Source organism: Elephantulus edwardii, unplaced genomic scaffold (genome assembly GCF_000299155.1).
Source record: "Elephantulus edwardii isolate Elephantulus edwardi_28Jun2011 unplaced genomic scaffold, EleEdw1.0 scaffold00149, whole genome shotgun sequence".
NCBI lineage: Eukaryota > Metazoa > Chordata > Mammalia > Macroscelidea > Macroscelididae > Elephantulus > Elephantulus edwardii.
In genome coordinates, this window is record NW_006399899.1 from 3,171,808 (window position 1) to 3,195,454 (window position 23,647).

Genomic DNA, 23,647 nt, shown 5'->3' on the forward strand with positions numbered 1-23,647 from the left:
GGGGAAGAAGACCAAACTGAGGAGGAGGGTAGAGAGAATGGTGCAGCAATGAAGGAATGAAAACCCAAAATCCCTGTAAATGTTCATTAAAACTAATAAAATTTAATAAAATAAAATAAAAAGAACTGCTAGCCTTTGGGTTGGCAGCACAACTCCTTACCCGACAGGCCACCAGAGCTCCCGCCTAATAAAGTAGATATGGTGGGGGGTGTGGGAGGAATAGTACACCAATGAAAGAATTTTACATTTCAAAGAGAAGAGTTAACGGGAGGGGAGGGCTAGGCAGGGAGAGAAATGCAACAATGAATGAATGGAAATCCAAAGTCTCTGAAAACGTTCATTAAAATTTTAAAAAAGCAGATATAACACAAATGGTACTTCTGAGTTATTGTTAGGTGCCATCGAATCAACTACAACTCATAGCATTCCTATGAACAGCAGATCTTGTTGAGGGGTTTCCTATGTTTTTCTGACTCTCCACCTTTCCCAGTAAGATGTCCTTTTCCAAAGATAGGCCCCTCCTGTCAACACGCCCAAAGTATGTGAGACAAACTTTCACAGTCCTCGCCTCCAAGTAGCACTCTGATTGCACTTCATCTGAGACAGACTTTAAGATGAGTAGAATACTAACATGGGATTGGTCAGTCTTGCCATCATCCCACCAAGCTTACATTGAGCAGGTCCAGAGATAGGAAACAGGGACCTCGCTACCACTAAAAAAGAACTAGAGAGTGAAGAGTGGACCTGAGTAAGATCTCCACATGAACCAGAGATGAAAAAAGGCCAAGAGACAGCAGCAAGAGCAGCGATGGCAGCAGAAACCGCAGGGAATCGGATTCTGATGTGAGACTCCCAGTCCAGAGAGTGAGAAGATGAGTGCTTACTGGCAAGTGGGCACCTCTGGGCATTTGTCAGGGAAGTCATGTCTGCAGAGCCACAGAAGTAAAAGAAAGCACCTTCACACTCAAGCTTACCAGCAAAGTAGGAATGGCACATAAGTGGCCAACATTTGCCCAAGCAGGGCAATAACCGAGGCTGTGAGATCCAGAACCAGAGATAGCAATCTGCACAAAGGCCTGAGGAGAAGCTCTCCTTAGTTCAAACTGCATTCTGTGTGTTCCAATTATCTAAATTGTAAACTGGTATTTCCCTGAGAACTCTGGTGGTCCTGAGGGAATTACAGCACTGCCTTAAAAGCCACACATCTCTTCAGGTTTTAATTCACCAGTAGATCCAGAGAAAGACCTGAGTGTTCCCTGTTACAACTCACAGCCTTGAAAAACCCAATAGAGGGTTCCTATTTACAGCAGTGAATGAGTTTTAGTTCCCTTAGCTATTCCTTGGAGGACATCATGCTTGGAAAGGTGGAGGGTCAGCATAAAAGATGATCTTCAACAAGATGGATTGACAGTGACTGTAACAATGAACTCAAGCGTGTTGGAGACAGTAAAGGATGCCACAGTATAGTGCAAAGCTCAGAGCCTTTGTTGTTCACAGGGTTACTATGATTTGTAGTCAACTCGATGGCACATAACAACAACAAACCCCATAAGAGAGAGTAATGTCTGCGAGTTATGTGTAGCCATTTCAATGAATTATGAAACCCAGTAGAGAGCTACGGCAGAAACAGCTTGAACTGGAATTGTTAGAAGACAGAGGTGGGGGCATCTGTGACCTCAATGGAATCAGCCTTGTGTTGCTGATGCTATTGTGCGGATCCTTCCGCTTGTGAAGTTAGTGAAGTGTCAGATAATGCCCCATCCATGCCTGTCGCAGTTTCTACACACACGGCAAGGGATCGGCAGACCTGGAACTAGCATCTAAATTTCTCTACTGTCATCATTCTGATGTTCTTTATCACTGTTTGAAGATAATTACATTTAAATATCACTTTTTTATATTTTCCCATAGCCATCACTGGCAGGTAGCTGATATAAACTAAATTTTAGGCCTAAAAAATTAATTTTTATGAGATTTATCTGAAACAATCTAAAGTAAAACCTGGGGGTGAAAAAACAATGAAACTACCAACTTATTATTCAAAGATCATTATGAAATTTAGTACAAGGTATTTGAAAGTCCCCAGTGAAGACAGTACTGGCCTCAGGCTCAATCTTAAGAAAATCATTCATTAAAGTAAAAAAAAACAAAACTTTATTCTAAATTTATTTTGGTTACCATTACGTTAATCCTACATTTGAAACGGAAAAAAAAAAAAGAACATCTCCCTCTTGCCTCAATTAAAATCTAATATAAAGGGACTGAAATGATAGGCATATTCTAACTTAGTGTGATTTTACTTTGTGAAGGTCAAGGACAAAGGAAATAAGAATTTAGCAAACAAAAAAAATGGTATTTCATCTGATTTAGATTTAGTTTTGTATATGAGATGTGCAGATTCTCTACATTTGCACTACTACATTTGGGGTGGGGGACAGGGAGGTGTCAGTCCCTGTAGAAAGACCTCTTGCTTGGTAAGTAGAGGGTGAGTGGGAAAACAGAAGGGAGACTCCTCCACAAGATGAACTGCATAGTGACTGCTGCCATCGGTTCTGTTGCACCAAAGCCAGAGTCAATCTGATGGTACTTAACAACTCTTTATTTCGAGGAGGCCGTCATGTGCTATGGTGAATATTCAGCAGCACCCCCATGACCAAGAGCACGCCGCCCTCTCCAGTTGTGACAAAAAAAAATGCCACTGACAAATGTCCTCCAGTGTACAAAACTGCCTCCAGTCGAGAATCACTAAATTAACAAAGGTCACCATAACATAACTGCCACTTTCTGCAGACACAGGAGCATGAACTCTGTTCTAATAGGGTCCAGTCCTACATCATGTCATACACATGCAGGTAGGTAATAAGCCATTTATCTTCAATATATAAGCAGGAATGAATAACTCAAATGCCTAAATTTTACATTCTTAATAGCTTTAAGTTAGACTAAAGCTGCCAAGCATTCCTATTATAGTTCCCTAATCCATTTATCCTTATCGAACTACAAATTTATCTTCTTGCTATTCAAACCTCCCATTCTCACTTTTAGCTGATATTCTGCTTATTTTGCTGACAAAATAATCAGCAGAGAACATTCACAAGCTCTCATCAGCTAATTTATCTGTGTACCTCTCTGTCCATGCACACTATCTTTTATTATAAATGAACTGTCTACGCTCCTAGCTAAGACTGATCTCACTCCTTGGCCCCAAAACCCCATTCCTTCCCACACACACAAAGAATTAAGGCCCTAATTCATTCTTACCTTCCTTTCTCCATCATCTTCCTCCATACTGGATCAATCTCATTAACAAACACATTCTAATATCTCCAACTAAAAGCACGCAAACCCTCCTGACCCCTTGCAACCCATCCTTATTTATTTTTCTTTAGGACAAAATTCTTTGAATGAGCTTTTGAACTTCTCATCCCCAATTCGTATCTTCCCATTTACAGAGTACCCTTTCCAATCGTGCTTCTGCCTATAACACTCCACTAAAACTGCTTGCTTTACCAAGGTCATCAACAGTATTTGTGTTCCAAAAGCCAACAATAGTAGTCTCAGTTATGGTCTAAAAGTGATTTACTTATCTCTAGGAAGGTTTGGTGGCCTAGTGGATAGAAGGTTGTACTGACAACCCAATGGTGGCAGTTCAAATCCACCAGCTGTTCTGCAGAAGAAATCTGGGCAATCTCCTTCAATACATTTTACAACAATCTATGAAAACCCATGGAAGGTCAGCTACGAGTCATTCCAACTCATCAGCACTGAGTGGGTGAGTGTGTGAGTCACGTTGGCGCAGTGGTGGCATAGTAGTTCAAGCTACTAAGCAATAGGTTACCAGTTCAAGTCCACTAAGCACTCCATAGGAGAAAGATAGGCAGTTTTCTCCTGTCAAGATTTACAGCCTGGAAAGCCCAATGGACAGTTGTTATGAGTACAAATCATCTCTACAACAGAGGGTTTGGGTGTTTGGTCATGTCTTAAACTGATAATCAAAAAGTCAATGATTCAAATCCTCAAATACAATCAGTGGGAGAAAGATGAGGCAGTCTGCTCCTGTTAAGATTTACAGCCTCAGAAAAACAGAGAGTTGCCATTAGTTAGGATCAACTCTCCAAGAGTGGGTGTGATTTGATTTTGGTCATTTGCTCCTCTTTTAGCTATTTCTTCTACTTGAAATCCAAAAAACTTTAGGATTTCATATCTGGCCTCTCTTCTACAGTCTCTGTTATATCTTCATTGATACCTGCCCTAGACAGGTATCAATGATCCCCTGGACTTCTGTTTCTGGTTACTTTGATTCCCATGGCAGTCAATCTGTGTCACGACTTCAAGTATTAGTTATTTACTGATGATTCTCAAGTTTACATTCCATCCCTAAGTTCCAAACTTAAAAATCTGGTTGCCCACTTACATCTCCACTTGGACATTCATAAAATAGCCTGATTAAACCAGGCCTCAAATTGAGCTCCAGGCATATTTCCTAAAACCAGCTCCTCCTCTTGAAGTTCTCCTTGCTCAGTTGTTCAGATCACTAACTCTCATATTACCCTTCTTTCTCACACCTCACATCCATCAGCAAATCTCATCAGTGATTATTAACAACATGTTAAAATTTAACCACACATCCCTCTTCACAGTTAACCTAGTCAAGTTACCATGATCTCACTGCTGAAACAGCCAACAGTCTAGACTGATCTCCCTAACTCCTGTTTTTGCTCCCCATCAACCAACTCAACCAATTCTCAACATAAATAGTCAGAAGAAACATTTATAAATGTGAGATCATATTACAGCTCATATGTTGATAACCTAAAATACAATTGGGATTCTTTTTTTGACAATAAGATGGGGGGATAATGAGAATCACAATTTCTGGCACTATTTCAAGCTATTAATTAGACTTTTTCAAGTTAATTTATACATCTTCAACTCATTCTTTACTGCCTGCTACTAAGTAGACAGGGTACTACTTCAAATAATTGAGATTTAAAGAGACATAAAATATGCTTCAAGTCCTGAAATGATTTAAAATTCAGTTGGATACAAAATTAACCATAAATGTGTAATATACATCAGTATGTCAGAATAAGGAAGAACTACTAAAAAGATTGACCCACAATCAGTACACTGGGTACCAGCAGTCAGGAGATCAGGAGAGATACTGCACTGGGAAAGTCTGTAGTCAGGGACCTCTTCAAATTATTGAGGAACATTGATGGCAGTTTGAGGACTAAGGTGTGCCTGATTCAGACCATGTTCTTTTCAATCACATGGTATGGTGCAAAAAGCTGGACAATAAATAAGGATGACAGAAGAACTAATGCCTTTCAACTGTGGTATTGGAAAAGAGTGCTGAGTATCCTACGGACTGCCAAAAGAACCAAGAGATATGTCTTGGAGAAGGTGTTGCCAGAGTGCTCCTTAAAGAAATAGACGACAAAGCTTCATCTCACATACTTCGTCTCATATGCTGCTAGGAGAGGCTATTCTTTGGAGAGGGATATCATGTTTGGGAAGGTTTGAGAGATTGCAAAAAAAGAGGAAGACCCTCAACCAGATGGACTGGCACAGTGACTGCAAAAATGGGCTCAAATGTGTTAGAGACTGTGAAGCTAGCAAAGGACAGGACAGGACATGGTTCAGATCTGTGGTTGATAGAGTCATTAGGAGTCATACTCAGCTCAATGGCACCTAACAACTACAATAACAATAACTAAGGATTAATGTACTTGGCATGACTTACAGATAAGATCTGAGCAAAAGTGCTAAAGTAACCAAGTAAAAGGGCACAGGGACCCGAGATATCACTATTGTCAAAAGGACTTTGACTGAAAGCAAAGAGTACTAGAAGGATGTTGACTTGTGTTTCATTGACTATGCAAAGGCATTTGACTGTGCAGATCACAACATATTGTGGCTAACTTTGAAAAGAATGGGAATCCCTTAACACTTGATTGTGCTCCTATGAAACCTATACCTAGATCAAGAAGGAATATTGCATGGTTCAAAATCAAGAAAAGAGTGTGTCAGTGATATAAATATTCTTTCTCTATACCTTTTATTTTTTTTTCCCCTTCCCCTCTCTATACCTTTTCAATCATTATGCTAAACTGATAATATCAGAGGATAGATTTTATAAAGAATATGGCATCAGGATTAAAAGAAGACTCATCAACAATCTGCATTATGCTTATAACACAACCTTGCTTACTGAAACTGAGGACTTGAAGCATTTGCTGAAGATGATTAAGGACTGCAGCCATCAACACAGATTGCACCTCAACATCAAAAAAACAAAAATGCTCATGACAGAGCCAATAGGCAGCATCATGATAGCTGTAGAAAAGACTAAAGTTAACTATTTCATCTTGCTCAGAATCCATAATCAAAACACTTACCACCAACAGTCAAGAAACCAAACATTGAGTTGCATTGGGAAAATCTGTTTTCCAGAGTCTCTCCAAAGTGGTAAAGAGCAATGAGGTCAGTCTAAAGACTAAGGTGTGTCCACTGAGGTAGAAAGATAGGCTATCTCTTCCCATGTGATTTACAGTCTTGGGAAAACTTACTACAGGATAAGCAGTGAGTCGAGTTCACAGCAACTCACCAAGGATTTCAATCTTAACAGGAAAAAACTGCCCACCTTTCGCCTAAGGAGTGGCCTCTGGTTTCAAGTTACAAGAAACTTCTGGCTTTTGGGTTAGTAGCACAACACACTAGACAAGACCTAAGAGCTCCTTAGAAATGCACAGTGGCTACTAATAACTTCCAGTATAAAACTAACTCATTTCTAAGAATTCTTGAAATATATTGTTGTGATGAGTCAACTATGACTCACAATAACCCTATGCACAATAGCTCTGAACCCTGCCCTATCCTGAGCCAATGTCACTGTCTAACACATCTACTCCTATTACCCGTTACTGTGTCTTCTTCTGCGCTGTCCTTCCACCATTCCAAGCATAATGTCCTTCTCCAAGGACTGATCCTCCTCACAACATGCCCAATGTATATGAGACAGAGCTTCAAAATCCTTGCCTCTAAGGAGCAATTTGGTTTCACCCTCCCCAGGACAAACCTGTTCGTTCTCTTGGCAGTCCATAGTATGTTCACTACTCTTTTCCAGCACCACAACTCAAAGGCATCAATTCTTCTTCTGTCATCCTTGGTCATGTCCACCTCTCTGACGCATAGCAAGTTATTGTGAAGTTATCAGATCAGGCAAACCTTAGTCTCCAAACTGATATTGTTGCTCTTTAGCACTCTGAAGAGATCCCTGATGGCAGATTTTCCTAATGCAATTTGTCTTTTATTTCATGACTGCTGGTGCCAAGAGCATTAATCGTGGATCTGAGCAAGCTGAAATTTGTTCACAGTCTCAATCTTTTCTCCATCTGTCACAGTGCTACCAATTGGCCTAGTGGTCAGAACCGTTTTCTTCATGTTGTGTTTCCCCAGTAATACAAAAGAAAATTGTAAGGCACTATGTTGTTGCTGTTGTTTTTATATGCCGTCAATTTGCTTGTGACTCACAGCAACCCTATGTACAACAGCTCTGAACCCCTCTCTAGAGCCAACCTCATTATCTCAGACATAACTATCTCTATTACCCCTATTATACCTATACCTCTATTACTAAGCCAATCCATTTCATTGAGGGTCTTCCCCTCCTGTGCTATCTCTACACACTCTCAAACATAAAGTCCCTCTCCAAGGACAGGTCCCTCCTTGCAACATGCCTAAAGTATGTCAGATGGAGCTTCAGAATTCTTGCCTCCAAGGAGTAGTCTGGTTTCACCCTATCCAGGATGAACCTGTTAGTTCTCTTAGTGGTCCATGGTCTATTCAATACTTTTCTCCAGAACCACAGCTCAAAGGCATCAATTCTCCTTCGATCATCCCTAGTCATCATCTAGCTCTCTGATGCACAGCACATAACTGCAAAGACCATGGCCTGGATCAGGCACACCTTAGTCTCCAGACTGACAGTGTTGTTCTATAGTTGTTGTTGTTGTTGTTGTTTAATGCCGTCGAGTCAGAGACGACTCATAGCAACCCTATGAACGAACAGCCTGAGCACTGTTAGTACATAGAGTTTCCAGAGGCAAGCCATTTTGGAAGTGGATGCCGCTCCTGCTTCCAGGCTTGATTTAGTCGGGAAGCTCCAGCCAACACTGTCCACCATGGGTGCCCATCACCACGATTGGCACATCACTGTCACAGGCTTCAGCATCACAGCAACCACGAGTTACCTCTGTACAGCAACACACAGACCAGTGCTATACCACCTAGAAGAATGTTTGACAGGAAGACAATTTGAACTGGCCTGAGGGCCCTTTGGGCTTAAGGCCGCCTCCTGGTTCAAACCCTAGGCCCAGGCTGGCTAGCCTCACTCCAGGGACAGAGCAAACCTGCATGTCAAACACATTCCAGGAAAAGCAGTCCACTCCAAAGCTTGCCACGATTCCTGCACTCCCCACCACCACGCTCCTGCCTTCTGGCAAGGAGAGCTTCCCACGAGCCTGTGAAGGCACCAGACAAACCAGGAACAACATGGCCGCTTCTTTCCCAGCTCCCTTCGGCTTAAGGCCACCTCCTGGTTCAAACCCTAGGCCCAGACTGGCTAGCCTCACTCCAGGGACAGAGCAAACCTACACATCAAACACATTCCCGGAAAAGCAGTCCACTCCAAAGCTTGCCACGATTCCTGCACTCCCCACCACCACGCTCCTGCCTTCTGGCCTGTTCTATAGCAGACATTTTAAATATTATTGTTGTGTGCTGTCAAGTTGGGCAGTAAATTGCATGAAGAGGCTGTTCATCCTTGTCCCACAGAGCAACTAGTGGACTCAAACCTTGTGCATTTGGGATTTCAGCACAACTTCTTACCATTAGGCCACTACTTATTGTTGTATGCCACTGAGTAGAAATCAACTCTTAACTTGCCCTCCAGCAGGTTTTCAGAGGCAGTAATATTGCACAGGAGACTGACCATCCTTCTCCAAGGGAACAGCTGATGGATTTGAATCACATGCCTTTGGGATTGCAGTACAGCTTCTTACCAGTAGGCCATCACTAGACTTAATAGGTCTTTTACCGCCTCTGAAAACCCACCTGAGGGTCAGCTATGGGTCAGTTCCAAGTCCTTGGTACACAACATCATTACTCTTTAAAATCAACCTGTGAGGTAAATGATCACTTCTTTTTTTTTAATCCTCTACTTTTTGAGATTAGAAAACAGCCCCTATGAAGCAAATTATCAGAGAACAAAGCACTTGTACCTGGACGAGCCTAATTCCACCAGAGCTGAAATCTAATTTTGTCATCTGCTGTTGTATGAGATACAATCAAGTTGATTTTAACTCAAAGTGACTCTGTACCAGAATACAGAACAGAATACAGTCTGGTACTATGGCATCTTCACAATGACTGCTGGGCCTGAGCCAACTGTTGCAGCCACTGCGTCAATCCATCTCATTGAAAGGATTTTCCTTTTTTCCGCTAACTTTCTATGTATTAAACATGATATATCCATCTGCAGTTCAATATTTATCCAAATATATCAAACTGCAGTCATCCACTATATAGCTAATTTACAACATTTCCAACTGAGTTTTTCTTCTGGAGAATTTTAACCTAAGCACAAATGAGACTCTGGAACCTTAGACTTTTACACTACCCTTAGAAGGACAACTCCAATTATGCCTTTAGTTGGCAACACAACTCCTTACTACTAAGCCACCAGAGGTCCCTGACAGACCATGTTTATGTGTTAGTTTATTGAGTGCTGTTGAGTACAACTCATAGCAGCCCTATGAACAAAAGATCTTAACCCTGTTCCATCCTCACACTTCCTGACGCACAAGAGCCCACTGTAGCAGTCACCACCTAAATCCACCTGGTTGAGGGTCGTCTTCTCCTTCACAATCCTGCATCCTATCCACCATTATGTCCCTCTTCTTTCCAAGAAATAGTCCCCCTTAGCAACATGTCCAAAGTAAGTGAGGTGAAGCCTCACCATTGCCTCCAAAGAGCACTCCAGCTGCACCCTCTCCAGGACATATCTGTTTGTTCTCTTGGCCACCCATGGGATATTCATTGCTCTCCTCCAACACCACAGCTCAAAGGTGTCGATCATCATTATTCATTGTCCAGGTCTCAGATGCACTGCTAGTAATTGGAAAGACTATGGCCTGAATCAGACACACCTTAGTCCTCAAACTGACATAACTACTCCTCAGTAATTTGGAAAGGTTCCTAACAGCAGATTTTCCCAGTGCAATGTGTCTCCTTATTTTCTGACTGCTCGTACCAAGAGTGTTTGTGGATCCAAGCAAGATGAAGCTGTTGATAGTTTCAATATCCTCTTCATTCATCATGGCACTGCCTACTGGTGAAGTGGAAAGAATCTTGTTACTGAGACACAGTCCATACTGAAGGCTGCATGCCTTGATCTTCTGCAACAAGTGGTTCCAGTCCTCCTCATTTTCAGCAAGTAAGGTTGTGTCAACTGGGTTGTTGTTGTTTGTTGTTGTGTGTCAAGTCGCTTGCAACGCATAGCGACCCTCTGTACAACAGCCCTAAACCCTGCTCTATCCTGTGCCAGTCTCACTGCCTCTGACACACCCATCCCGATTACCCCAGTCACTGAATCAATCCACCTCATAGAGGGTCTTCCCCTCTTGCGCCATCCCTCCACCCTCCCAAGCATGATGTCCCTCTCCCTCCTTACAACATGTCCAAAGTATGTCAGACGAAGCCCCAGAATCCTTGCCTCCAAGGAGCAGCCTGATTTAACCCTCTCCAGGATGAATCTGTTTGTTTTCTGGGCAATCCAGGGTGCATTCAATACTCTTCTCCAGGACCACAGCTCAAAGGCATCAATTCTCCTTCTATCCTCCTTGGTCATTGTCCAACTCTCTGATGCATAACAAGTGATTGCAAAGACCATAGTCTGTATCAGATGCACCTTAGCCTCCAGAGAGACACCATTGCTCTTCAGTACCCTGGAGAGGTCCCTAACAGTGGACTTTCCCATTGCAATATGTTTTTTGATTTCCTGGCTACTGATGCCAAGAGTGTTGACCATGGAGCCAAGCAGACTAAAGTTGTTAACAATCTCAATCTCTTCACCATCCATCCTGATGCTGTCAATTGGTCCAGTGGTGAGGATCTTTGTCTTCTTGACATTGAGCCTCAATCCATACTACACAAGTTATTAATGAGTCTCCTCCAATCCTGATGCCACATTATCTTCATAGAGTTCAGCTTCTCGGATAATTTGCTCAGTATATAGGCTGAACAAGTATGGAGATGGAATATAACCCTGATGCACTCCTCCCCTATTCCATTCACTCAACAGCCTCCTGATCAAGGTATTTAAAAGTTCATCTGGTCCTGAAAGTGAGCCTTTAGCTTGGCGAAGATGCAAACTGGTGGATGTTTATGATTTACTTGAAAGCTGGGGGTAAACTGGGCATTTCTAATTGTGTTAGCAATCAAGTATAAGCTGATTAGCTGCATCTGATCTCATTTACAAACAGCTTGGATGGGAAGCCTCTGGTGTAGGCAAACAGGATCTGGTGGGTGGGCCTTTGTATTTGAAAGTCAGTTGATTTGTGTTTGAAGAGAACATTGTTCTAAGTGGTGCAGCATTTGTCTGTCAGTTTGCTATACTGCGATTACTTGAGGTTGCTGTGATACTGAAATCTTTGCCATTGGTGTCTCAAATTCCACGAGGGTTTCCCATCTTGAATTGGTTTTGGTGGAGCTTCCTAATTAAGACAGACTAGGAAGAAGGATGGGCCATCTACTTCCTAAAATAAAAGGTTTTGAAAACCCTATGAATACTAAACAAAGAGGACAGGGCATACAAATATATAATTATTTTTCCAGTCATTGAAAAAAAAATTATCTCTAATATTTTACATGGCTGATCCAAGATTATACAGACAAATCCTAATCAAAAAGTAGTAAATGCAAAGAATTTCAAATTTCTAAAATCAAGGAGGCTGGATGAATCCCTAGACAGGAATTTTAGGAGGACAGTGAGTTAATTTTAATGGGGGGGGGGAACCCAAAAAGAGCAGTTAAATTAGTTGCAAAACACAAGAATGCAATCAATGTTACTAAACATGTAGAAATGATTTAATTGGGTTTGTTTTGCTGTATATATTCTCAACAACAGGGAGCTCTGGTGACTTGCTATTTCTGTTGTTATGTGCTGGTAAGTCAAGTACAATTCACAGCGACTCTATGAACAAAAGATCGGAGCCCTGCCCTAGCCTGTGCCATCCTCATTATTTCTTACATATTTGAGCCCACTGATGCAGTCACTAAGTCAATCCATCTCATTGAGGGTCTTCCTCTTTTTTGTTAACCCTCAACTTTCAAAGCATGATGTCTTTCTCTAAAAAATACCCTCTCCTAACAACATGCCAAAAGTAGAGATACAAAGTTTTACCATCCTTGCCTCCAAGGGACAATGAGGTTGTACTTTCTTCAAGATCTGTTAGTTCTCTTGGCAGTCCAAGAGATATTGTGCACTATTTTTCAACACCACAACTCAAAGACACAACTCAATTAATTGTCATCCTTATTCATTGTCCAGCTCTTAGATGCACAGCAGGTAACTGGAAAAACTATGGCTTGAATAATATGTACCTTAGTCTTTAAACTGGTATCGTATCATTACTCTTCAGGACTTTGCAGATGTCCCAAACAGCAGACTTTCCCAATACTGTCTGTCTTCAGATCTCCTAACTGGTGGACCAAGGGTATTGATTATGCATCCAAGATGAAATCATTGAAAATTTAATCATTTCTCCATCCATCATGACATCGTCTACTGGCCCAGTGGTGAGGATTTTTTTTTTCTTCATGTTGAGAAACAATCCATATTGATGGCTGCAGTCATTGATCCTCTGCAGCAAGTGCTCAAGTTCTCCTTGCTCTCAGGAAGCAAGGTTGCGTTATCTGCATAACACAGGTTGTTAATGAGTCTTCTGCCAATCCTGTTGCCACATTCTTCTTCATCTAGTCCAGCCTCTCAAATAATTTGCTCAGGATATAGCCCTGACACACACCTTTTCTAATTTTAAAGCATGCAGTGTTCTCTTGCTCTGTTCAGAAAATGCTTCTTGATCTATGTAAAGGTTTCATATAAGCAAAATTAATTGTTTAGGAATTTCCATTCTTCTTAATGTTAACCTTAGTTTCTTATGAGTCACACAGTCAAGTACCTGACATAGTCAATAAAACACAAATAGATATTCTTCTGGTATTGTCTCCTTTTAGCCAAGATCCATCTGACATCAGCAACCATATCACTGATGCCACAGCCTCTTCTAAATCCAGATTGAACTTCTGACAGTTCTCTGTCAATGTACTGTTCTAGGCATTTCTGAATGATCTTCAGCCATATTTTGTCTGCATGTGATATTAATGACATTGTTTTACAATCTCCATATTCTGTTAGACCACCTTTCTGAGAAATAAAAACAAATATGGATCTCTTTCAGTCAGTTGGCCAGGTAGTTGTCTTCCAAATCTCCTGGCTGAGAATGGTGAGCATGTCCAGAGCCGTATGTATTAGTTGGAGCATGTCAATTTGAATCCTGTGGATTACTGGAGACATATTTTTAGCATTGCCTTCAATGTATCCTGAACTATTTCCCTCAGCACCATAGGCTCTTTAGCAAATACTACTTCTTGAATTTTTTTTATTGTCAATCAGTATTGTTTTATATAGTGACTTTGTATATTCCTTCCATTTTTTTTTTATGCTTCTTGGCGCATTTAAGATTTTTCCCATAGCAGTATTGCAACTAGAAGCTTGAATTTTTCAGTTCTTTCAACTTGAGAAATGCTGTGTTACTTACACCTTTTTTAGCTGTGGTAGCATAGGCCATAAGGTGGTACACTGCTAACTCCTATGTAATCAAAAAAGCATGTTAAAATGGCTACTTCTGAAATTATGCACCAACCACTAAAGCAGGTAATAACTGAGACTATCTACCAACTTCTAGAATCTAAAATTTATTGAATATACAACCAAGGGGCATGAATAATTGATAAATGTAAAGGAAAGCTGGAAACAAGAAGGATTAGTGGATAGAAATTATGGCTTTGGTGAAAGAAATGAGGCTGGAGGTCACATAACAGAATTATGTACAAGGATTCACTCACTGCAAATACCTTTAAAAAAACATTCAGTAACTATACACATGGACTTCACTTGATAAAATCAAATTGACTGCATGTGTGGAAAGAGACAGTAGAAAAGCTGAATGTGGAACAGACCATCAATTGTTTTTTTCCAAGTTCAAGCTGAAACTAATGATAATTTAAATAAGTCCATAAGCTTTAAAATGTGACCCTGAGTTTCTCTCACCAGAATTTAGAACCATCTCAAGAATAGCTTTGATGCACAGAACACTAACAACTTAAAAGCAGATGAGCTGTGGTATAACACTAAGTATATTATACGTGAGCAAAGGAGAAGGTCATTTTAAAAAAAGAAAGACCAAAATAAATCCCCAGAGAGAAACTTGCTCTAGACCAAAAAGAACCTAAAGCAAAAAGAGGAAATTAATAAATAAGAGAGCTGAATAGATGTGAAAGGGTAGCTCAAGACAACAAAGTATTGCATAATGAAATAAGCAAAAGACCTAGAATTAGAAAACCAAAAAAGACGCACAGGCACAGTGATTTCTCAAGCTGAAAGAAATAAACTATTCAATGATGCAGAAAGTATTAAAAGAAGATGGGGCGGGAAGAAGATACAAGAAATGTAGAGTCACTGTACAAAAATGAATTGGTGGACAGAACCATTTCAGAAAGTAGCATCTGATCAAAAAGTAATGGTGGTGAAGAAAGATATCCATGGTGCACTTAAAGACATTGGCCAAAACTAAAGCCCTAGGATTTGTCAGAATATCAGTTGAGGTATTTTAGCAAACAGATGTAGCCCTGGCCATGCAAACTCATCTACGACAAGAAAATTGGAAGAGCTATGTGGCCAAATGACTGGGAAAGATCCCTATTTGAGCGTATTACAGGGAAAAGTGATTCATGAAAATATGGAAATTATTATTATAATCACATGCATATAAGCCTTAAGATCATTCAAAAATTGCTGGAGTAGCATAACAACAGGGAACTGTCAGAAAGTCAAGATGGACTAAGAAGAGATGGTGGAATGAGGACTATTACTGATGATGTCAATTGGCAGAAAACAGAAAGAAGTCTACTTGTGTTGTATTGACTATGCAAAGGCATTGGAAGAATGGGAATCCCAGAATATTTAATTATATACAAATGGATCTCACACATAGACCCAGAAGCAGTCATTCAAACAGAATAATACTACATGGTTTAAAATCAGAAAAGGTGTATACCAAGGTTGTTATCTTTTCATCACACCTATTCAACTTGTATGCTAAACAAAAAAATCCAAGAAGTTGGACTATATGAAAAAGAACATGGCAACAGGATTCGATCAAGACTAATGACCTGGATTATGCAGTTGACACAACCCTGCTTACAGAATGAAGACTTGAAGCACTTACTGAAGAAGAGCAAAGATTATAGCCTTCAATATGGATTACAACTCAACATTAAAAAAAAAAATATTCCCACCACTGAAGCAGAAAACTATGATGTTGTCAAACCTCCCTGGAAGCAGTAATCAAGGATTTCAACATATTTAAATGGACAAATTGTCAAGAACTTCTTTAAAGATCTAAAGAACAAGTATGTCAGTTTACTAACTAAGGTGTAGCTGACCCAAGCCATGGTATTTCCAACTGCTCATTTTGCATGTGAAAATGGGACAATAAATAAGGAAGATCAATAAATAAATTCTGTCTTTGAGTTGTGCTGGCAAAGTGTATTGACTATATCATGCACTGATAAAGAACAGGTGTGTCTTGGAAGAAGTGCAGCCAGAGTCCTTAGGAGAACTCCATCTTTCATTCTATGGGCACGTTACCAAGAGGGGTCAAGTGCAACAATGAATGAATGGAAATCCAAAATCTCTGTGAATTTTCATTAAAATTAATAATAATAATAAATGATATAGATAAAGATATAGATATATAAAAGGTAGAGGGTGAGTGAAAAAAAAGCCCCTCAGTGAGCTGTCTTAACACAGTGACTAGTGACTGCACAATGGGCGTAAACACAGCAAGAGATTGTGAAAATGGCAAAGGACCCAGCAAAATTTTGACCTATTGTAGATAGGGTTGCTATGTTGTTGTTGTCACTTTTTTTTTTTACTCTTTTTTTTACTTTTTTTTATTTTATTATTTTGTATGTGTGTGTGCGCTGTCAAATCAGATCTGACTGGTATAGGAGGAGATTGCCCCTCCTTCTCCAGCAGAGCATCACGTGGATTCGAACTGCACACCTCTGGGATTGCAGTACAGCTTCTTGCCACTAGGCCACCAGAGCTCACCTTGTTGTCGTCACTTTTAAGTGCCCTTGAGTTGAGTACAACTCATAGCAAAGCTATGAACAGACCTGAACCCTGTCCTAGTCTATGCTATCCTCACAATCTCTGACACACTTAAAATTAATACTGCAGTCAATCCATCTGGTTGAGGCTCTTCCTCACTCTCACATTCCTCTACCTTTCCGAACAAGATGTCCTTCTCCAAAGAACAGCCTCTCCTAACTGCATGCCCAAAGTATGTGAGACGTAACTAAAACGATTAGACAGTTTCATATAGAGGTGAGACACTCTAATCATGCTCAGAAAGGTACTGTTCAAAGGCATTTTTAGAGATCTTGGGATAATGAGTAACTAGTTCTATTAACGTTAAAGCCAGGAGATACACTCAGCAGCAGTCCAGTCGGAACCTACTCATAGCTGTCCCTGTTGAGCTTCACAGACTGTAGAGTGCACAGGAGGAGGCTGGGGATCTATTTCCCACGTAGCCGCGGTTGGATTCGAAACTTCGGAAAGGCAAAGATTCTAGCTGTCTTGCTCGACTGTGTTGTCCCAGAACATAAAAGTCAGGAGATCAGTAATTGACAAGACTAAAATAGAGATCTTGGGTCCTTCTGCAATGCCGCAGCGAATCACTTACCCCAAGGCCAACTTCCCACGGCTTCTCACATTGTGCATCCATAGTGTACCTGCAACACCAATGCAAGCCGTAAACTCAGAAGCCCATCTCAACTCCCCTCCTCCGCTTCTAAACCACGAAGAAATCCTTACCTAACTGCCCCAGTACTGCAGCCGCCATCTTGACACCTCGCTCTACGGAAGCCTTCGAGTTCACACACGCCGCCAACACAAGACGCATGCGCGATACTCTTGCGCGTCTTTGAAAGTGACACTGGCGGTATTGTCATGGCAACCGTGAACGCGCGGGAGCCTAATAATTAAGCCAGACACGCTTAGAAATGAATGATTGTAAGAGACAGAAACTAGTTAGTTCCTGGAAAGTCACAGTCACTCAGAAAAATCAAGAAGCCTCTTGGTCTAGGTATATATAGGTTTCACATTAAGTGTTCTGGGATTCCTATTCTTCTCAATGTTACCCATAATTTGTTCTCATCCACACTGTCAAATGCCGTTCTATAGTCAATAAAAGGGTCCTCTGGTGGCCTAATGGCGAGAGGTTGCGCTTCAATCCCAAAGGCACCAGTTCGAATCCACCAGCTGTTCTGCGGGAGAAGGATTGGCAATTTCCTCCTGTGCGATTAACTGCTCTGAAAACCCGCTGTTGGGTCAGCTACGAGTTGGTTCAGACTCTACGGTACACAACAACAGTCTATAAAACACAAATAGACATTCCTCTGGTATTCCTTACTTTCAGTCAGGATCCATATGGCATCAGCAATGATACCCCTGGTGCTACAGCCTCTTCTAAATTATGCTTGAACTTCTGGCAGTCCCCTATCTATGAATTGTTCCAGCAGTCTGAATGATCTTCAGCAGTATTTTGCTTGCGTGTAGTATTAATTATATCATTCAATAGTTTCCACGTTCAGTTGGATCACATTTCTTGGGAATGGGAACAAGAAAGATATTTGCAATGCAAAATCATTAACAAAACAAAATTTGATAATTCTATTTCCAGCCTTATTTCTGTCAGCAAGTCTGTGTACTTACTGACTGCTATCGCTTCTTCATTGTTTCCAATTTTTGCATTCCTGTCAACCAATTATCATTACTACATTGTATATTTCGTCAAGTTCCAATGGCAAAATTTGGCCAAAATCAACCATTTCCTCCTCTATGGCTTTAGTTGTTGGTGTATATATTTGAATAACAATCATATTAACAGGTCTTCCTTGTATTCATATGTTAACATTCTATCATTCACAATAATAATAAAGAATAAGTAGTTAAAACATCCATGTTTATCGCAGCTTTGTTCACAATAGCAAGGAGCTGGAAACAACCTAAGAGCCCATCAACAAATGAATGGATAGAGAAGTTGTGGTATATTCACACAATGGAATACTACACTGCATCGAAAAATAAGGAACTCATGCAATATTATTCAAAATGGGTGACCCTGGAGGACATTACGCTGAGTGAAATATATTGGTTACAAACAGACAAATACTGCATAGTGCCACTGTTGTAAAACAGGACTGACATTGCGGTTGCGGGGGAGACTAAGAAAGATGGGATAAATAATGTATACTACATTGAAACAGATGAGGGAGAAAATTGTTTAAAAGGGATATGTGATTAGGCATTATTGTCATGACAGGAGTCCAGAACAATGGCTGCATAGTGGCATGGACCTGAGGGGAGTGTTTGTATAACAATGGGGGAACTTTTCTTTTACTTTTCAAAGAAAAGAGTGTACTGGGGGGAAGGGTGGGCAGGGGGGGGGAAGTGCAACAATGAATGAATGGAAATCCAAAGTCTCTGTAAATTTTCATTAAAATTAATAAAAAAGGAAAAAAGATGAGCTGATAGTGGTTAAAAAAAAAAACCAAAACAAAAAAAACCACAGGGAGCACTGGTGGCCAAGTGGCAAGAAACTGCACTGTAATCCCGAAAGCATGTGGTAGTTTCCAATCCACTAGCTGCTCTGCTGGAGAAGGATAGGCAAGCTCCTCCAGTGCGATTAACTGCCTCTGAAAACGCAACGGAGGGTCAGCTACGGGTCGGTTCCGACTCGACAGTACACAACAACAACAACAGTTAAAACACAAACTATCATGTCCTTATCCTTATTCATCTCTAGGTTGGCAGTCAATAAATTGTTGTTGTTGTTGTTGTTGTTGTTGTTGTTGTTACGAACCACAAATTGGAACTGACTCAAAGTTAATCCTCCAAGGTTTTCAGAGGCAGACAATAGCATATAAAACGATTGCCAATTTTTCTCTCTTGAAGCAGTGGGTAGATACGAATCCCCTGACTTCGTCATCATCACTACAAGGTCTTTGACTCTAGCAAGTCAATTCTGGTTTATTATGATGCCATGTGTTCCATCCATAGGGAACTCTGTCAGCCTACTGGCAAGAAGCTGCATTGCAATCCCAAAGGCACTCTATTCCAATCCCACCAGCTGCTCCGAGGGATTAGCAATCTCCCTTTTGTGTGATTAACTGCTTCTGAAAACCCACCAGAGGTGCAGCTATGGATCGGTTTTGACTCGACGGTACACTACAACAACAACAACATGTGTTTCCATAGACACAAAATTGTGCTTCACAGGGTTTTCAGTGGGTGATCCTTTAAATGAGAGACCTTTCTTCCAAGGCTCTTCTCTAAAGACTCTAAACTTCAATTTTTCAGTTAACAGCCGGGAGTGTTAAGCATTTGCACCACCTGGGGACTGCTAGCAAAATGCCCTGGTATATCTAGACCCTTAATTATGTGGTTTTTGCTGGAGAGAATGATAATGCCTAACCTCAAGGCTGGGCTCGGGTCCAGGATACCTGAAGGGTTACGTAGCAAAGTAAACGCTGCCCCGCCCATCTCAGCCTGGAAGCCTCGGCAGCAGAGCACTCAGTGCGGATTGGGCCTCGGCGCGCTCCGTAGCATCAGACCCGAGGAGGTGGGGCGCCAAGCCGGCCCTGCCCCCTTCCTGCTTGGCGTGGGGCCGTAGGCGACCTCTTTTCCTCGGTGCTTCTCTGGCCTGAGGGACGCAGTCATGGGGCAGGAACCTCGGACTCTGCCGCCTTCCCCCAACTGGTACTGCACTCGGTGCAGCGACGCCGTGCCCGGGGGCCTTTTCGGCTTCGCGGCGCGCACCTCTGTCTTCCTAGTCCGCGTGGGCCCGAGGGCGGGCGTGAGCTCCGGAGCGCCTCCGTTTCGAGGTAACTCCCGCCTCGGGGCGCAGACTTTCCCCCCGTTCCCATTGTGTTCCCTGTATTCGCTGAGTGGGAATCTTTGGCTACCTCTTTTCCTAAGGTTTGGGCACCTCGAGGCCAGCCAGGGGCGTGGTTTGCCCACGGTGGTTCATGTGAGTCGGAGCAGGAGCTGCACCACGCTGTCTCCCTGCGATCCCGCCGCTGGGCGCTCGCACGTGGCGCTCTCGGTGCCAGAAACTTAGCACTTGCCAGGGCCTGGGTGGTGATAGCGCCCACGCCCCCGTCATCGTTCGCTGGACCCCTAGAAGCGTTCCTGGCCAAGTGGATTGCCTAAGATGCAGGCCCCAAGAAAGATGCTGATGAGAGTATGGGATCCTTGTTTCTGTAATAGGTTGAGCCCAATGCGTCCAGGCTTCAAACGAAATCTTGAACCCCTCTTCAGCCTGTGAGTATGAACACTTTATAGTTGAGTCTGAGGCTCGGAGAGAGAAAATGGTTTGTCTGGAGTCACATGGCAAAATCAGTACTAAATCTTGAGGTTTCTGATTGTAAGTCTAGGGTTCCTTCCTTCTTTGCTATTCCTACAAATTAAGGAACTCCAGAACATCTGCTCATTCATGAGCCAACAACAACAGTATGATTCTGCCAGGAATCTTGGGCAGCACTTTTCGTTAACCTAGAGTCTCATTTTGCTTGAAGTTATAGGAGAGTTGGTGGGACATACCGAGAAGGTCTCTGGCTTCACATTTTCTCATCACGCTGGTCAGTACAACCTCTGTGCTACCAGCTCCGATGATGGCACCGTGAAAATCTGGGATTCTGAGACGAGAACAGTGCTGACGGAACATACACTCCACCAGGTGCTATGATTTAGTCGTTTTTCAGACCATTTGTAATATGTGTATTTAAGTTTCTTTTGTTTCATGCCTGGTTTTGCTAGTTTGTTTGTAAAAGGCGGCATCTTTAATAATTGTGTCTATTACAAAGTTACAGGTTCCATAACAGTTAACAGAAAAGGTTAAGAGTTTGAATCTGCCAGCTCTTAGAAGAAAAGACAGGGCAGTATGTTCTCATAAAGATCTCCACTTAGAAAACCTGTGTGGTTGATTGTCCTAGCCTGTTAACATAGAGTCACCATGAGTGACCACTCTACAAGCACCTAACAACATCAATGTGGAGTAAGGTCCTCTTTGTAACTTTTTTTCAACACTTTTTGAAAGCTGAATTTAAGTGAAAGGTTGGCACACTTATCCTTCCACCCATTTTTCCAAATAACTTCATTGGAATTCAACTATACCCTTTTTAAACACTATTTTCTTTCGTTGGATGCTACAACAGTAAACATAGATAAAATAGAGATAGTATGGTCCACAGAACCTAAAATATTATTTAATCATTTACCTCCTACTAATAAAAATTTTGAGTGAGTACTACTGGGTTCTAACCAGATGATTACTTAACATGAATTTTAAGCAAACAAGAAAATACAAGACTTTCTTATTTTGGAACTTTACATGTGAACTAAGAAAGTAATTCCTTCATTTAAAACATGATACCTCTAGTCAACCTACATTTTTCTGTCATATAGCTGTTAGAAAGGCTGCCTGTATAAGTAATACAAGTATTTGTTAAGTACTTATAATGTGCCAGTATGATAACAAGTTAAAGCAAAACATTAGCATTGACAAATGAAAAACCAAAACTTTTTTTTTTTTAATTTTTTACAGCATACAATTACAGCATTGCATTGGTCTCCTCTGGTAAAGGACTTAATAGTATCTGGGGATGAAAAAGGAGTCATTTTCTGTTACTGGCTTAATAGAAATGACAGCCAGTACCTCTTTGTAGAACCCAGGACAATTTTCTGTCTTACTTGTTCACCTCATCATGAAGATTTAGTAGCCATTGGGTAAGTACTGGAACATCTTAATTACAGATTTATAGTTTGTATTTGCTTTATGTTCTCTCTTCATTTGAGGAGATGATTTAGCTGCTACCTCCAACCTGTTGGCATTTCTTACTCTGACCTCCAGGTCCCTGTTTCGTTTCTTTGGTTTCCATGATTCTATACTATGCTTATTCTTCATACCTTATCCTCTTCTTGCTCCTGCACACAGGAACTGTCTTGTTGACCTCCTTCCTTTCTTTGCCCTTGGATATAACAGTTACTCCTTGAGTGTCAGGTAACTCAGATCTGTTTCTCTGATTCTGAGCTATCCCTTTGGCTCAGGGAGGTGGTTATATCTTTATCCCCATTAATCACCCACTTTGTTTCTGTAAGCTGCATGAATGGGCATCCCCTCTCCTTCACTGTTCCATGTACTCCCAAAGATCTCTGTTCACTCCACTTTGAATAATTGATATGAACAATTACATTTAGCCTGTTGAAAGAAAGTTTGAACTGAGTTTTTAAAACTGGGAAGTAAGATAGTGGAGATAAGCATAAAGACCGTTATTTAGGGGAGCTCTGGTGGCCTAGTGGCAAGAAGCTACACTGCAATCCCAGAGGCGCATGGTTCGAATCCATCAGATGCTCTGCCAGGAAAGGAGGAACAATCTCCTCCTGTACCAGTCAGATCTGATCTGACGGTACACAGACACACACACATACAAAATAATAATTAAAAAAAAGAAAAATACCCCAGTTATTTAAACAGAAAGACAGTTTCTGTGAAAATTCCCATGGACATAAGGCAGAAGAGGTATACCTCCAAAAGCCACACCTACTGCCCTCAAGTTGATTCTGACTGACTCATAGTGACCAGGTTTCTGAGTCTTTAAATCTTTAATGAAGAAGAGTGCCCATCTTTCTCAGAGCACTGACCTTTTGGTTGACAGTTCAGCATGTTTCATACTACGTCATTAGACCCTCTTAGAGGTGGGATAGATGGTATACATTGAAAATTATGAAGGCATGTCTTCATTGTGATGCAAAACTGACATATTTGAGAAGTTTGAACCTAGATCACAGGTACAAAAGACAGTTGAGAATGCACAGTAAGGTGCAAGTAGATTTGCAGATTGTTAGGAAACCAGTACAGTGTGCTCTCCGAAGTGATGGAGACTGTCAAGTTTTGGATAACAGTGGAACTGCTGGATATCAGGAGAGAGTAAGAAAAACAGGTTTTTTAGAATGAGGAAGTGAACTTTTTGGGGAAAATTTTAGGTCACTGTTGATTGCCAAGCTAAAGATCGTTGTCGTGAATATCAAGTACTCGAGCTTGTTGAAAAAAGAGCTAGTTTGGGGTTTTGTGGAGTAAATACCTACAAGAGAGGGGAAAGAGAGTGATTACAAAGATGATTCATAAAATCTTTGTTGCATTTGAAGAACAGATGAGATTGAGTTGTTGTTGATTGC

At 41.3% G+C, this 23,647-nt stretch overlaps 2 protein-coding genes across 2 annotated transcripts in view; one reads left to right on the forward strand and one right to left on the reverse strand.

Annotated features, from left to right (window-relative positions):
• Positions 1–17,312, reverse strand: part of MRPL22 (mitochondrial ribosomal protein L22) — a gene marked incomplete at its 3' end in the record, with an annotated part of 53,471 nt that extends 36,159 nt beyond the window's left edge. Inside the window, exon 1 of the mRNA XM_006894745.1 lies at positions 17,225–17,312. Within this exon, the coding sequence (XP_006894807.1) occupies positions 17,225–17,312 (88 nt within the window). The remainder of the gene's footprint in view (positions 1–17,224) is intronic.
• A 2,798-nt stretch (positions 17,313–20,110) lies between these two features.
• The window catches only part of GEMIN5 (gem (nuclear organelle) associated protein 5), a 59,772-nt gene continuing 56,235 nt past the window's right edge, over positions 20,111–23,647 (forward strand). Inside the window, exons 1-3 of the mRNA XM_006894746.1 lie at positions 20,111–20,295; positions 20,989–21,149; positions 22,017–22,198. Coding sequence (XP_006894808.1) covers positions 20,130–20,295; positions 20,989–21,149; positions 22,017–22,198 — 509 coding nt within the window. The 5' untranslated portion in view covers positions 20,111–20,129. The remainder of the gene's footprint in view (positions 20,296–20,988; positions 21,150–22,016; positions 22,199–23,647) is intronic.